This window comes from Tiliqua scincoides, chromosome 7 (genome assembly GCF_035046505.1).
Source record: "Tiliqua scincoides isolate rTilSci1 chromosome 7, rTilSci1.hap2, whole genome shotgun sequence".
NCBI lineage: Eukaryota > Metazoa > Chordata > Lepidosauria > Squamata > Scincidae > Tiliqua > Tiliqua scincoides.
The window spans coordinates 23,367,632-23,385,109 of NC_089827.1; the positions used below are offsets into that span (position 1 = coordinate 23,367,632).

Here is a 17,478-nt window from a genome sequence, read left to right on the forward strand (position 1 = left end):
ATTATTTGGAAAAAGAATCTCAATGAAGAAGAAGGCAGATTTTAGTGCAGCAGATATGATAATGGTACATTATTAGTGGAACCCATTTTCCAGTATGCTATACAGTGTTTCTCACACTGTGGGTCGGGACCCACTAGGCGGGTCGCACGCCAATTTCAGGTGGGTCCCCATTCATTTCAATATTTTATTTTTAATTTATTAGATTTGATGCTACCATGGTATGTGACTGCATTTGGAGATATGTTACAGACCTGCACTTTTAACAAGCTAGTATGTATATTCTTTTAACAATGATAGTAAATGGGACTTACTCCTGGGTAAGTGTGAGTAGGATTGTTACTAGGATTGTTAAAAATTTCCTGCTTGATGATGTCATTTCCGGTCATGACATCACTTCCGGTGGGTCCTGACAGATTCTCATTCTAAAAAGTGGGTCCCAGTGCTAAATGTGTGAGATCCACTGCTCTATAAAGTTCACATCATTTTGTATGATTCAGAGTTGGAAGAGAAGGAGAGCAATATGCTGATTATAACATGATGTAAAATTGTAACTTGATATGAGATTGTAATGAAACAATCATATGCGTGTCTGTTCAGAAGTAAGCCTCTTTGACTTCACTGAGATTGACTCCCGGGTCAGTGTGAATAGGATTGAATAATAACAATGATCCTTTGTATTTTAAAAAGACTATGATGGCTATTTTTATGTATTACATGCCTCATTTGTCTTCTTCTCTATACTTCTAGACTTAGGTCATTCATCAAATCATTTCTGTAGACCACTGCTGTTTTCATTGTGAAGATCAGGAACTAAGGTTAAAAGACAGAGTGCCGATGTAGCAATTCTGCATTTGCACCTTTGAGAGAAGGACAGATGGCTTGGGGCAAGTGATAATCTGAAGTGGAAGAGAGAGAACTGCAGCTACAATGGGGAAATAATTCTTGGAATCCCCATTTGAAATAAAACCACTTTGGCAAGAGTTGAAACTTCCCCGCACTTTTAATCTCTGTTGCCTCAAATCCATCCATGCTGCTTTTTCTCTCTCCCTCCTCAGGCAGGAGGTGCCAAGAATATTATGAAAACATGGTTTGGTTTCTTTGCTAATACAGCAGCTAGGGCCTTCTGCCTGCATGTTGGCAATTACTGGAAGAAGCCATCTTAACTGGCTGAAACTGATCTGGACCGGAGCTAGACATCTGTCAGAAAATGTGCACATAAACCATTTAATACATTCAGTGATGCAGTGCTGAGTTCCAGCCAGAGGCCAAGATAAGCAACATAGTTAGGACCACCCCCCACCAGACTTGAGGACAAAGGTGGATTTGGTAGCATGTACTTTTGCCTTCCTGTGGCTCTTCTTGCATCATGCACAAGTGCCCCTCAGAAACAAAATAATAGTGACCGTAGTATTTGAATACTTGAACAATATATTTCAAACAATTATCTTCTTCTCATCCCAACAAGAACCCTACAATTTTGGTCTGACAGACAGTAATGCTGATGGCAGTAACTTGCCTAGCAACTCCTGAGTCCAGAATCCATGTGCCAATTCATAGGTCTGTCTCTTAGCTCGACACTATATCAGTTTCTGCCAGCAGAACATGGAAGCAATGGTGTGTTCAATCTTTTCGATCTTCAGCAAGGCTGAAGTGCTTACCTTGAATCATTGACCTAGAAGAAACCACAAAGTTATCTATATTAGTTGACTGCAGCTGTGGCCTCTTATTCTGCAGACCCAAATCTAGCACAATCTCACCCACGGTGTGCTCACCAAAAAAGGAGCAACCAGAAAAACACTCCACATGGGTATAGTGATTTACTTCTTTTGAAAGAGAATGCAGACCTACGACACAGTGCAAAACTCAAAGCGCTACTTCAGTGGTTCCCAAACTTAACAGGGTCAGAGCACCCCTGAAGCCTCTTCTTCCTGGCTCAGCCGGGTGCCACAACCTTGGATCTCACAAGATCTTGCATGATCCAAGATGGCGGCACCCAAATCTCATGTGATCTTGTGTGATCCAAGATGGCAGTGCCTGGGATAGCTGGTAGAAGGGGCTACTAGGGACAGCACACACAGGCCACACCAGTGGCATCACTAGGATTTGCGTCACCCGGTGCGGGAGGCCAGTGCATCACCCCATGCAGTGGGTGGGGCAATGCCCCAGGTGGTGGGTGTGATGATGTACCATCGCCCTGCCCCACTGGTTTTTGGGCTGTACCTTTTGATAGAACACAGATATTTCAATGTGGTTTGTTTCATTGCCTTCTGCAAGAAATTACACATTGATTGATATATAACATGATGGTGTTATTCCGCCAAATTCTGATTTTAGTGATTTTGAAAACTTGTAGAGTTTTCACACACACCCCGTGTCACACACCCCATGTCAATTTACTAACACCTTATTGCAACAGTTCTCAAACTTTTTGTACCGGGACCCACTTTTTAGAATGACAATCTGTCCAGGACCCATTGGAAGTGATGTCATGGCCAGAAGTGACACCATCAAGCAAATTAAAATAAATAATTATAAATAATTAAATTAAAATAAAAGAAATAATTAAATAAGGGGGAGCCAGTCCTGTTCCACCAAGTGAATCTACTCTGAAGTAAATCCTATTGTGGTCAATGGGGCTTACTCTCAGGAAAGTGTGGATGGAATTGCAGCATGTGAGCTCAAGCCTATGCATGTCTACTCAGAAGTAAGTCCCGTAGTGGTCAATGGAGCTTACTCTGCCTGCAATAACAACCCCCCAAAAAGAATCAGTGAGATTTCCAGCCCTCCCCAGTTCCCAGTTTAAAGTTCTTCTATTTAAGGCTTATCAAGATAAAGACCCTCTCGGCTTTACAAGTGCAAAATAGAAAACATGCCCCTTACCAGTTCAAGTCTCTTTTTTTGTTCTTTTTAGTGGGGGGGGGGAGGCTGCCTTCTGAAGCATTTGTTGCACTCCAGCTCCATCGGATCGGGACCATTCTGGTGTCCTTATATTCCCCTTTGCCTGGCCTGACCACCAGCCAAGGCAAGTCCACCTACTCATGAGTAAATGCGACCGTGAGGCTGCTTCTCTTTCCGTAGGGCTCAATAGACTCGCAGCTGGGAGGGAGGGACCTTCTTCTCGGGTGTTTTTTGGGACTGCATTCATTGGATCAGGACCATTCTGACGTTGTTGGAGTCCTCTCACCCTGCCTTTTCCAATGGACTAAGGCAAGTTCGCCTACTCGCGAGTAAATGTGGCCACGTGGCTTCATTTTGGGCTCAATAGACTCGCAGCTGGGAGGCATGAGACCTCCTTCTCGGGTGTTTTTTGGGGACTGCATTCATTGGATCAGGACCATTCTGGTGCCGTTGGATTCCGCGCAGCCTGCCCTTTCCAACAGACTATGGCAAGTACGCCTACTTGCGAGTAAACGCGCAATACGGCTCACTTTCACTTTCCATAGGGATCCATTCATTTTTACTTTCCAGTTTTTGGGCCATAACTTTTGAAGGAAAGGAGCTATTTCAATTCTGTTTTTTTGCATTGCATCCCACTGGTAATTCCACATCCAATAGTATATGGCTTGGTGGGGTAACTCCTAAACCCGTGATTTTAGCACGTCACCCCCCAGGGCACGTCACCCCCCGGCGCATCACCCGGTGTGGCCCGCACTCCCCGCACCCTCCTAGCGACATCACTGGGCCACACATAGGTTGTGCCCAGGGTAACTGTTAGGAGAGACCATTGGGGGTAACACGCAGCCGATGGGTGCTGCTGTGTCTTAAGGCACCATGGTGCACAGTTTGGAAACCATTGTACAAAGTATCAAATATTCTGTTATATTATCTTGCATCTTTGAAGTAGACTGAAATCATTTTGAAATATAGCACAGTGAAAAATGGCAAAATGGTAGCGTGAACGGACTTTTTTCTGTTTCCTTCCCAGTTCTGTTTTTAAAGGTTCGGCAGTTTGCGTGTACCACTTGTCTGACATCCAGAGAGTGTTCAATGGTCCATTTGCACACAAGGAAGGCCCAAACCATCAGCTGATTCCCTATCAAGGAAGAATCCCTTACCCCCGACCTGGGACAGTAAGTAGCAGGGGTGGTTTGCAAATCCACCTTGTCCTTATCTTTGTCATTTGTAAGGACAATCCACCAGGAAAGGTCTCTGAGGCAAATCCTGTTGAAATGACTAGGATCTGTGCAAGAGCTCAGTACTGCTTTCCTAAGTCAGGGATCTCCAAACTTTTCAGTACAAGAGCCACATTGTGTGTTTTACACATTTTCACGGGGTGAAAAGAATTAATTTTAGAATTGAGTGAATGAAATTTAAATGAATGAATAAATTTTATTTGGATCCTTTTTGTAATCAGCATGATATGTATGACTCAGAACAAAATGTGACAATTACAAAGAAACAATGCTGTGCTTAAACTGAGAAATGATATACAGTATAATGGGTGAAAAAGTCAAACATCAGCAAATGCTCTGACCTAAACGAAATTGCTGTCGGATGGATAAAATCTTGTGGGGCGCCAGATGTGGCCCCTGGGCTGCAGTTTGGAGACCCCTGCTCTAAGTGGACTGAGGACCCAATCCTATCCAATTTTCCAGTGCCAGCTCAGTCATGCCAATGGGGCATGTGCTGCATCCTGTGGTGGTGACGCAGTCGTGAAGGCCTCCTCAAGGCAAAGGAACATCTCTTCCCTTATCTCAGGGCTGCATTGTGGCTGCACAGGTGCTGGAAAGTTGGATAGGATTGTGCCCTGAACTGTTTGCCTTCCTCGTATATGTCTGTGTGGAAAAAGTATGTCCTCCCCATCCCAAGAACTCAAAGCCAATAAGAATAATCATGTAAGCAGTAAGTGTCACCTGTCTTTCCTAATTAAAAGGCCTCACATTGTTTGGCCAACAGGCACTGGTGTAGCTAGAGGGGGGGCGGCACACTAAGTTTTGCAGGGAGCCTCCCTGCAGCTTGGAAGCAGCTCCTCCCCCTCCCCTTGGGAGCCGTTCCCCTCCCCGCCCACATGGCTCCTAAGGGGAGGGAAGGAGCCGCTTGTACACTGCAGGAAGGCTCCCTGCAAAACTTAGTGTGCCGCTCCCCCTCTAGCTACACCAATGCCAACAGGCACCCACAAGATGCCATTTAAAAGGTTTAGGCACTTCACAACTTTTAAAATTGATCTCAAAATTTGTATTCAGATAGCAATGGGCAGCCCCGTCCTGAGCTTCCCAGCACCCAGGGCTGTCACTGCACCAAAATGGCTACCGCGGCATCCCAAAGGCCTGGGAAGCAGCACCAGGGCTAATCGGGGTAAAGGAGCTTACGCTCCCTTACCCCGTGTAACGGCAAGGCGGTCTTGATGGGTCTGCTCAGATCTACACCCACTATTGAGTGGGCGCAGATTTGAGGAGACCCATGTCAGGTGTTCCAGGCCAGGAGGAAGGGCCTGCCGCCATCTCTACACCCCTCCCACTCCTCCCCACCCCAGCTTTCCATTCCGCCACCTGGTGCTTGCCCTGAGCTCTGGGTGGCAATCCTCTGCCCAGTGCTGACTCAGTGTGGGCTCGCGCTGAGTCAGCACCAGACTAGCTCAGATTGTTGCAGGCATGCCTTATGGCATGTTTGCGACACTGAGCACTGGTGCTGGGCCAGTGTGAGTCTGTCAGGTCCAGGTCCTTAGTTCTCCTTAACCCACACATTCACCTAGCTGAAAGTTGCTTTGCCCTCCTGTGACATTGGAGCCAATCGGCCACCCACTGTGCAATGCAGCCTCTGAAAAGTTGAGTTTATAAGAGATGGGCTCCTGCACCAGAGAGGACAGAGAAGCAAGGGAAAAGCATAATGTTTATTTACCAAAGGAAGATGTCAGTTTTCTTTTTTCACAGTTTGGCCAGTGTGGATGGGGTAGTGCTGTATTCATGTGGTTTTCTTAATGTGAAAATAAAGTAATTAATTAGCAGCACAATCCTAACTTGTGCTGGAACAGGCAGGTTGGCGGGCCTGCACTGTTTCCAGCACAAGTTTGGGGCTGGCTGAGGCTTGGCCCAAGGCAAGGGGAAACTTTTCCCCTCAACCCGAGGAGAGTTGCAGCTGCCCCATTGGGTCTACTCGGATCTGCACAACCTGACGAGGTGACGCACATCTGAGCAGAACAGAGCGACCAGGATCCATTCCGCGCTGCCTGGGAACAGGGGCAGCACCCCCACCCCAAAACACATCCTCCCCACCCTCTGTCTGCCCTCCCCAGACCCCTGCACCAGCTGAGCTCGGCCAGTGTGAACTCACCTGCTGCCGCCACTGTGGAGACTGAATCTGGCGTCTGTGGGCTGGCGCACCTCCGTGCGCCGGCATGGCTTACTCAGAGGGAGGCACAAATGTTCTTTATGGCACATTTGAGACCCTCCTGGGCTGGCACAAGGGACTTGCGCCAGCCCAGGGCGCATTTAGTATTGCACCATAGGAGAATTAAAACATTACAAATGACCCGTCTCAATGGTTTCATGCTCACCACTGCTAGGTTTCTTCACTCAGCTTTGTTGAGGTCTGACACTGAAATGTCCCATCTGATTTTGCTAGACATATTTCAGGAAGCATGTGGACAAATTGGCCAGGATTAAGAGGCACCAGAGATGATAAAAGAAAATAGTGAACAATTTTTATACATGAGGAAAGACTGGAGGAACTGTGATGTGTTTAGCTTAGATAAAAGATTAAAGTTTACAAAGGTAGCCATAAAAATGAAGGTAAAACCATTCAGCTTCTATTTCTGAGTGCTAGGAGCACAGGGTTGGCTGCAGCAACATGAACTTATTTAAATACTGGTGGGATTAACTTTTAAGAACATTTGGCTCATGGAAAAACTGCCTGTGGCAATTGTAAATTTGCATTATCTTTATCTTTAGGGGGAGGCTTGCTAAATCTGCAGGATTAACAGCCCAATCCTAACCAACTTGCCAGTGCTAATGCAGCCCTGAAGTAAGAGAATAAAGGCCCTTTAACTTTAGGAGGCCTCTACGACTCCCCCCACCCCACCCCACCCCACACACTGCAGAATGCAGTGCGTGCCTTGTTTGCATGACTGCTACCGGTGCTGGAAAGTTGGTTAGCATTGGACTGTAGCATGCACAAGCAGCAAGCATTGGGGACAAATCTTGCACTTCATCATAATCTATATTGGCTTTCCTTAAGTAGCAAGTGAATGACATTGCATTGCTCTACTAAGGTCATGGCCAATTTATTTCCCAATATCCTGTCTTCCTTTTTCCTAGTCCTCAGGGAAACTAAAATAACAATTCCTTGTTTCCAGATAGTGAAATGGCAGCAGCCTTGTTAGGAAAGATCAGTTACCCAGCTGATTAGCAGTGAGTGCTTTGCTGATAAACTTGTAACTGAAGCATAATGGCTGTTAATGGCGCTGACGATTAAAATAATATGATTAGCTTTGACAGATCTGGTTTCTGCATCTGGGGCTTTCAAGTATGAACAGTGCAAGGCACAAGTGAAATGTAATTCCCTTTAGCATCAAGCATACCAGGTCAGCTTCACATGAAGATAAATGAATGTACGCTTTAGAGTTTAAACAGATAAAAGGTAAAAGTTATTACACTGGGCTAAACTCATCTCGCGTGCGTTGCAGAAATTCATTGTTTTTATAGTATTTTCACTTAAAATTAAATGATTCGTTTAACAAGGAGGTCTAATAGACGTGGGATTGGTCACATGATGCAAGAAACCCACATTCTCCCAAAAGACTAGTCACAAGTTAAAGTGAGCGAATTGAAAGCATATAGCTAGAGGCCAAAAGTAGATTTATTCTTCCTTCCCAAGCATATTGTACTTGAAAGTACAATGGCAAACAATGGCATTTGTGGCAAACAATGGCAAACAATGAGATTTCATATGTAAATGCATAAAATGGGAGGGGGTGTTAAACTTTTTAAATAAGCAAGTAATTTAATAGCTGTAAATCCATGTAATCCATGTTGTGAGAATGGATGATGGCCGGATCCCAAAGGATCTCCTCTATGGTGAACTCGTGCAAGGAAAGCGCCCTACAGGTAGACCACAGCTGTGATACAAGGACATTATTATTATTATTATTATTATTATTATTAAACTTTATTTATATGCCGCCCTTCTCCCCAAAGGGACCCAGGGCGGCTCACAACATATTAAAAACATAATTTCACCACAAATAAAAACATATTAAAAACACATTAACATATACCCATAAAAACCATGGTCAGATAAAAAGTCAGATAAAAAGAGCAAAACGTAGCAAATCAGAGGAATCAGGCCTGTAAAAATACTAAAAAAGATACAGAAAAGATGTTTTAAAAGGCCATGCACTCAGAAGGCTTCTTTAAACAAAAATGTCTTCAGGCCTCGCCGAAAAGTCTCAAGAGAGGGAGCCATTCTCAAGTCAAGGGGAAGGGAATTCCATAATGTTGGTGCCACTACTGAGAAGGCCCTATTTCTTGCGGCCGCCCCACGTACCTCTTTAGGCGGCGGCACTTGTAAAAAAGGCCTTCTCTGATGACCTAAGAGGACGAGCCGGATTGTACGGAAGTAGGCAATCTCTGAGATAGCCTGGCCCAGAGCAGTATAGGGCTTTAAAGGTCAAAACCAGCACCTTGAATTGGGCCCGGAAATGAATGGGCAGCCAATGCAGCCCCCGGAGAAGCGGGCCGACAGAGTCAAACCGCCTAGCTCCAGTGACCACACGGGCCGCCACATTCTGCACTAATTGCAGTTTCCGAACCATCTTCAGGGGCAGCCCCACATAAAGCGCGTTACAATAATCTAACCTCGATGTCACTGTGGCATGGATCACCATGGCCAGGTCTGCACAATCCAAGTACGGCCACAGCTGGCGCACCAGCCGAAGCTGAGCGAAGGCCCCCCCTAGCCACAGCCACCACCTGGGAATCCAGGAGCAGCTGCGAATCCAGGTGGACCCCCAAGCTGCGGACCTGCTCCTTCAGAGGGAGTGCAACCCCATTCAGAGCAAGCCGATAGTCCAGTACCTGCATCGAGGATTTCCGAACCAGGAGAGCCTCTGTCTTATCCGGATTTAATTTCAGCTTATTAGCCCCCATCCAGATCCTCACTGCATCTGCAAGAGGGATCTGAAGGCCTTAGGAGTGGACCTCAACAGGTGGGAAATCCTGGCCTCTGAGCGGCCCACTTGGAGGCAGGCTGTGCAGCATGGCCTCTCCCAGTTTGAAGAGACACTTGGCCAACAGTCTGAGGCAAAGAAGGAAGGCCCATAGCCAGGGAGACAGACCAGGGACAGACTGCACTTGCTCCCAGTGTGGAAGGGATTGTCACTCCCAAATTGGCCTTTTCGGCCATACTAGACACTGTTCCAGAACCACCATTTAGAGTGCAATACCATAGTCTTTCGAGACTGAAGGTTGCCAACATGCATGCTTTAATAGCTGTAAGTGCCTGTGCTTCTTGGCCTTCTGTGATCTCTCCACTGATCAAGGAAATGGAAAGGAAGGGGGTTCCTTCTCCTCCATCTCTGTTGTTAGTTATCTTCTCTTTCTTATATTATCTTATATTATATTATATTTAATTATATATTATATTATATTATATTATATAGTTATCTTATATTTTCAAGATGCAATGCTTAGGGTTAGAGCTGGGATAAGAGGCTTAGGATATATAACATGGGGTCTCACTGCCAAATCCTGTGCATGTCTACTCAGAAGTAAGTCCCATTAGAGTCAATGGGGCTTACTCCCAAGAAAGTGTGGATAGGATTGGGCTGTCAGTTATAGTGGGATGTAAATTATCAGGGCCAAAAAAAAAAAACAACCTAGATGCAAATGTCTAGGGACACCAATGACCAAAAATGCATTTGACCAGGACACAGTTGTCCAAGATGCAAATGCCTGAGTACCATATGAAAGGGTTCAACTACCCTTGTGATAGCTCTGGGTATTACTGGAGGCAGAATGTTTTCACTGTTGCTAAGACTATAGAAGTGCCGCCCACACACTCTGTGGTGTAGCAATGGAAGGGTAAGGGATGTGGTCCACCCCAGTTACCAGCCATAAGAGGGTGCTAAGGGGGTGCCAGTGTCACCCCCTCCCCACTCCAGCCGTGCCATGCTACAGCAGGCAAGACAGCTAGTGCAGCTCACTGCAGCCAGAACCAACATTTATCCTTCCTCTGGCAATGAAAGCTTCTTCTCTCGAACCTATAAGCAACTTGATGATGGGATGATGTCATGACGTCACTGCCAATCTTCTGGGTTGCCAAGCTTTGTACAGGGTGATGCCACTCCCACTGATGGCACTGCAACCATTCTCTGGAATCTTGAACCTCACAGCTCTGTTCAGCTGTGAGGGGTGTCGCTGGAGTTCCTGGCAGCCCCAAATTGCCCCTCCCGCTCCCAGCAAAGCAGCAAGTCTCTGACCAGCTGTTCATCTTTGCCAGAAGGCACAGGCCCAAGACCAGACAGTAGCTCTTATCAATTTGTTTAAATTCAGTGGTACGATAACACAGTCGCTAGACACAATACATACAAGTTAGGCACCATAATCAAAGAATGGTTTTGTCTGTTATACAGCCTTCTAGCCAGTACATTATGGCAGCTGCATGAGTGTGATTCATGTGCAGCAACTTCTCTCTAGTGGAACAAAAAAACAACACGTGTCTCATTGCATAGAGAATATTGCCTAAGCAGCAAATAACTGGCTCTGTGGAGTGAGTCAAACTTGGTGTGTCCATACAAAGTCTAAAAGGTGAATTCACCTTTTGTAGGAGCCTTTAAGAGAACAGAAGTGGGTAAGAATCTTGTGACCTGCTTCAACAAACTAACATGTCCGGGAGAAACCTGGTCTTTTTTCAACATTATTTTTTTCCCCAGGTAGGGCTTCCATTCACAAATGTAATCACCCTCCTTCCCCCCCCCCCCCCAGTTATTTTTATCTGAAGTAGCACTATCCCAGGAGGACTCCATCATGTGTTTTCTAAACATAAGAATGAACTTTTCGTGCTCAGCTACATGGACAAACTGGACTTGCTACACTGTTCAGCAAGGGCACAATCCTGACTTTGGTTTAGGCCAGCACAAGAGGCCAGTCTACGAGGGTTGCAAACGTGCTGTAAAGCACATTTATGCCTCCTTGAAAGTCAGCTGAGCCAGCCCAAGGATGCATGCCAGCCCGCAGAGGCTGCCTCCTGCTTCCGAGCCAACTTGGGGAGGGAGGGTTGTGTTGGCCAAGCTCAGCCAATGCAGGGATCTGGGGAGGATGGGGTGGAGGCAGCAAGGAGGCAGGCGGGAGGCATTCCTCGGTGGGGGGAGGTGGTCCCAGGGGCAGGCGGCAGGGAGCGGGAGGAGGAGCTGGGACTGGCTGTTATGCTGACTCTCAACCCCATTCCCTGAGCAGCGTGGAGCGGCTTCAAGGCCTTGTGCTCCTGAAGTGGCACAAGTTCAAGGAGACCCATTGGGACTATGGTGGCTTACCTGGGGGAAGGGGAAGAGCCACTTCTGGCCCCAGCCTTGCACCGGATACAGCGCAGACCTCCTGGCCTATCTGTTCCAGCACAAGATAGGATTGCACTGAAAAAACAAATGACAGAATTAAGTACTTTTATAATATTTTATTTTTCATATTTTTATGCTGCCCTTTCAAGAATCTCAGTGCTGTACATAGTTCCTCTCCTCCTTTTTGTCCTCACAACGATCCTGTGAAGTAGGCAAGACTGAGAGTGACTGACTGCCCATGGTCACCCAGGAAGCTTCATGGCTTAGCAGGGATTTGAATCTGAGGCATTTGGGCCTCTTCAGCCTAGAAAAGAGACGCCTGAGGGGGGACATGATTGAGACATACAAAATTATGCAGGGGATAGACAGAGTGGCTAGGGAGATGCTCTTTACACTCTCACATAACACCAGAATCAGGGGACATCCACTAAAATTGAGTGTTGGGAGAGTTAGAACAGACAAGAGAAAATATTTCTTTACTCAGCGTGGTTGGTCTGTGGAACTCCTTGCCACAGGATGTGGTGATGGCGTCTAGCCTGGACGCCTTTAAAAGGGGATTGGACAAGTTTCTGGAGGAAAAATCCATTATGGGGTACAAGCCATGATGTGTATGCGCAACCTCTTGATTTTAGAAATGGGTTATGTCAGAATGCCAGATGCAAGGGAGGGCACCAGGATGAGGTCTCTTGTTATCAGGTGTGCTCCCTGGGGCATTTGGTGGGCCGCTGTGAGATACAGGAAGCTGGACTAGATGGGCCCATGGCCTGATCCAGTGGGGCTGTTCTTATGTTCTTATGTAATCTGAACCTGCCAGGTCTAAGTCCAGCTCCCAAACCACTATGCCATCCTGGCTCTCCAGGCCAACACCTGTAAAAAATTCCAAGTGTGCACAGAGGCACATTGAGCAGGGAGACAGCAGAGGTGGAGCAATGTCCCCTTCACCCCAGCATAGCATCTGTTCTAGTGGCTGTTTGCTGGAACTTTTTAGATTGTGAGCATTTTGTTTATTTGGCTACATAAATCACTTTCTGACCCCTTTGGTGTTGAAAAACAGACCTTAATCATGACGTATAAAAGGCAGCGCTCTTTCTTCCTTGTAACTGGCCACTCTGAAATAGAAGGCTTGCCTAAATGAACCTTGGTCTGATCCTCCAAGCCAATGCTCACATTCATAAGGCAGTCATTGCACAGTCAAGCAACAGTTAGAGTGAAATTGAATAAGGCAACATGTTCATTTGGCAACAGCCAGGCCCTGCAGGCTTTGGCACTCCTTCAAAAGCCAGCCAGTTGTTGCAGGTATTTCTGCCACAATCAACTATGAGTAATAGAAAAATGCCATGATGTAATATTCTGATTTACGCTGAGTCGAAGACTGTGTTTTAAATCGTTTTTGTCATCTAGACACTATATAAATCACCATCTGGGGCTGCCTCATGTCATAGAATACATTATGACTCTTACTTCATCTCTGGTGTAGGGGGATATTCTAGGAGTTCGGCTGTCTCCATAGGATGCTATGGTACTGCCTGTTAATTCTGCAGACGTTTTCACTGGGGACCATATAGTCCCCTGGAGAGTTGTGGAACATTTGAAGTGGGCCACAGACTGAAAGCTGTGAGCAGAGGATTTTATGTTTATCTGTATCCTTGTTTGATATGGGGGTTCCCCTGGAACCCCCTAAGAGCTGCCAAAGGGCCATACCCTCCTAAATAGTTGAGAATAACTGCTTTTGTGCATAAAATATAGGCCATGTGAAGAGATCCTTTTTGATAGCCTACATGTCCTCCAAAGACCCATCTTTTGACCCTCCCTAAGTACCTTAATTGCTGCCCCATGGCAAATGTAAAAATTTGCCATGTCTAATTTGCCATGTCTAAAAAATAAGAACATAAGAAGAGCCCTGCTGGATCAGGCCAAAGGAACATCTTGTCCAGCTTCCTGTATCTCACAGTGGCCCACCAGGTGCCTCAAGGAGTACACAAGACAACAGGAGACTTGCATCCCAGTGCCCTCCCTCGCACCTGGCATTCAGAGGCAGCCTACTTCTAAAATCAGGAGGTTGCACAAATGCATCATGGCTTGTAACCTATGATGGACTTTTCCTTCAGAAATTTGTCCAGTCCCCTTTTAAAGGCATCTAGGTCAGATGCCATCACCACATCCTGTGGCAAGGAGTTCCACAGACCAACTACACACTGAGTACAGAAATATTTTCTTTTGTCTGTCCTAACTCTCCCAACACTCAATTTTAGTGGATGTCCCCTAGTTCTGGTGTTGTGTGAGAGGGAAAAGAACATCCCCCTATCCACTTTGTCCATCCCCTGCATAATTTTGTGGATAGGGGGATGTTCCTGCAATCCCCTGCAAATAAACAGCCCATCTTGGGGGATGCTGTATTCCAGTGCTTTTATACAAATGCCCAAAGTCTCCGAGCAAAGATGGGGGAACTGGAATGTTTGTTGGCTAGGGAAAAGGTGCAGAAGAGAGTGACCAAAATGATTACTGGGCTGGGACACCTCCCTTACAAGGAAAGGCTACTGGGGCTCTTCAGTCTAGAAAGCAGGTGCCGGGGGGGGGGGAGCATGACTGAGACATACAAAATTTGCTCCATCTACTGAGGAAATATCTTTGCAAGCAAAATACATTCTGATATTGACACAAAGCTTAGGCGTGGGCTGTGAACTCCAAGGAGGCCTTGGAGTTTCTTTTTCTGAGAGTGAATTGTTGCTTTTGTGACCCACCCTGGGTAAGGATGAAGGGGAAGGTAATGAGAAGGTCTGCTGAAGAGGCAGGAAGAGTTGGGTGGAGAAGGGAACCGGCAGAAGGCATCTCAGAAAGAGCACCTCCTTCATTTACAACACTCCCTTCCGGCGTTGCTCAAGTATGGTGAAAACTAGGGGGGGACCACATGGGAGAAGCCCACTTTGCATCACCTCCCCATGTCAGTGTTGCCCCAGTTGCAGGATGGGTGAGGCTGGCAAGGGGAGAAGCTGTAGAAATGGCCTGTCATTTCTCATAAATGGCTTAGGAAGACGTGGCACTGCAACAGTTTCTATGCCTCTATGCAGCAGCTCTCATGCCTCCACATGTTTAAGGGCTCGTGAGGCTTTGATAGTCTGGGAAAGGTTCGAGGAAGTAGATTTTTTTAACAGCTGAAGAGCTTTATGTTAAGACAGGGGCAGTGGATTGGGTGTCACCTGGTTCCCAGTCAAAAGGACTGTACTGCTGAACTTTCTGCAGGTCATGCCTGGTGACAAAGGTATTAGGAAGCCAGACCATGATCCTTAGGGCCTCCAGCTCAAGACTTCCTACACTTGATAGCCTGGAACAGTGGCTAAAATTTTGGCATTGTATTTCGAAACCAAGGTTCAGAGCCTCTCAAAAAGTGAAAAACTTAGTGTGCAATCCAAAGGGGGAGTTGGGCTGGGGTTGGAGTAAAGCACTTTTGCGCCACTCTGAAGGGAGTTAGGCCAGCGCACGGACATACGCCGGCTTCCCCACTCTACTGTGGGACCCAGAGGATGGGTGAGTTGCGCCAGTCAAGTTTGGCTGGCGCAGAGGTCTAGGGGTGTGTGGAGAGAGCAGGGAGGAGGCGTTCTGGGGAGAGGAGAGGACAGGCGGTGGCAGGGGTTCCAGGGGGTGGGTGGGGAGTGGGAGGCAGGGCCAGGACCCGAGAGTTATGCCAGATCCTGACCACCGTTCCCAGGCGGCGCAGAACAGCCTCTTGTTGCTCCGTTCTGCTCAGATCTGTGCCACCTCCTGAGGTGGCTCAGATCCAAGTAGACCCATTGGAGCTACTGCAACGTGGGGTAAGGGGAAACTATTCCCCTTGCCTTGAGCTGCTGGATACAGCACAGACACGCCAGCCTGCCTGTTTCCAGCACAAGTTAGGATTGGGTTGCCCAGCACACATGCTACAAAATAAACTTTCTTTCTTGTTTTAAAGATGTGTGGATACATAAATTGTGGGCAATTAGATAGCTTGTTTGTTCAAGTCAAATGTAGAACTTTGTTAATCTGGTTTGAACAATTTCATGAACAATTTTTTTTTTCTTCTGCTATGGTTGCTCAATGAATGCAGACATCCCTGGCAATGATTCTTACAGGAACCTGTTAAAATGCAACATTTCTGTGATAGGCCCTTTGCAAGCATAAAGCTGCTTAAAGCCCAATCTGATGAACTGCTACACCATCAAATACATGTTTTGGATGAAGTCTCTCTTTCTGTGTGTGTATGAGAGAGAGAGAGAGAGAGAGAGAGAGAGAGAGATGACTGTATCAGCACATCAAAGCATGTTGCGTTGCTCTGGCAATAAGAACAAACCTCCAGGTAATTCATTTATTGCAGTAGCGCTGGAAACAGCCTCTATTTCTAGATGTGTTTCCATGTCATCACATTGTTAAATAGCAGACAGGGACTTTAGGGGACCCTGTTGATACACTTGGGGGGGGGGCAACATAATAAAACTTCTGCAACCAAAGTAGTATTTATTGTGACATCAACCTAGGTATGAAAATAACTTATTACAAAGCCACCACAGCTAAACTTCAGCAAGGTATTCTGACCTCAGATCTCTTGCCATCGCATTTTTAAGATTAGGGTGCCAGGGATAAATTTAGGCAAAGGTCTTAGGCATGTGGCAAACTGTTGCAATAAGGTAAATGTGTGGTGATCTGTGGTTGGTTGAGATGCTTATATTTCCTGATGGACCATTCTGGTGCATTCAGGAGGAATTATCCTGGTAGGTAAATTAAATGGTTTATAGACCAATCCTGGCCACACTTTCCTGGGAGTAAGCCCCATTAACTCTAATGGGACTTATTTCTGAGTAGACATGGGGCTGTTAGGCCCCAATCCAGTTTGTGTCATGCATTGTGCACCAGACTCTTCAATCATGCCTACTGGACACTTAAGCATTGTGATGAACATCTGCGGACACACATCTGTCTCAGCAGTACATCCTTCCTAAGACTAGGATGATATCTTGGAGGGAGTAGGTAATTTTCTTTGCCATCCCACCACATATACTTTTTTAAAGGAGCCAGGAAGAAATTCAGCATTCGGCTGAATGCAGTTCCTTCATAGGAACTGACTTGGTATATCAGATGCTGTTCTTCGAGCAGTGTTTAAATTAAACCATGTTTGAATGAAGTATGTTAAAATACACCATAATATTTGAAGACCAGCTCATGATTACTTATTGATTTAGATTTGCCTGCCCTGTCCCAAGGACTCAGGGGAAGTTACTCACATTTCTACAATTCAGAGATGTTATAGAAAAACTGGACATGAATACACTCTTGATTGCCGTCAACAATTGCTGAACTATGGTTGTCACTGCCACTTTCGTAGTGTCCCGGAGGAGCCTTCACACCCAACATACGAACGACCAAGGAGTTTCCAGATGATGTGGTCACCTTCATCCGAAACCATCCCTTGATGTTCAATCCCATCTACCCAGTCCACAAGAGGCCATTAATCATTCGGACAGGCACAGACTACAAGTATACAAAGATAGCTGTTGACCGTGTCAATGCAGCAGATGGAAGATACCACGTCTTATTTCTTGGAACAGGTAATACAAAGTTACAACTAGGGTTTTAATACCTTTTGACCAACAGTGCTTTGATCATAGGATCTTGGCACTAGCAGAAGATCCCAACAGGCTCAACCAGTACCACTCTACTAAGAGTGCAACTCAGTCTGCACCGCCATGGCCACCATGAGTGCCTTAGAGCAGTGGTTCTCAAACTAGGGTGTCATGATGCCCCAGCCTGAGAGCCCTGGCCTTTGTCCCCTTAAGGGGCAGGGAGGGGGAATGCAGCAAAGCGATCGCTTGGATGGCACCCCTTTCGAGGGGCGCGGGGGCTTTCATGCACTCATAAGAGGCTGCAGCAGGCTCCCAGGGTGCAGGGAATGCTGCTTGAGCCTCCACAGGGCCCCTTGAATTGCACAGACACTCAAAATAACAATCGAGACCCACTTCTGG

The 17,478-nt window shown here is 46.5% G+C and overlaps 1 protein-coding gene across 1 annotated transcript in view; it reads left to right on the forward strand.

Annotated features, from left to right (window-relative positions):
- The window catches only part of SEMA3C (semaphorin 3C), a 159,385-nt gene that overhangs the window by 114,767 nt on the left and 27,140 nt on the right, over nt 1-17,478 (forward strand). Inside the window, exons 10-11 of the mRNA XM_066633126.1 lie at nt 3,926-4,070; nt 16,842-17,064. Coding sequence (XP_066489223.1) covers nt 3,926-4,070; nt 16,842-17,064 — 368 coding nt within the window. The remainder of the gene's footprint in view (nt 1-3,925; nt 4,071-16,841; nt 17,065-17,478) is intronic.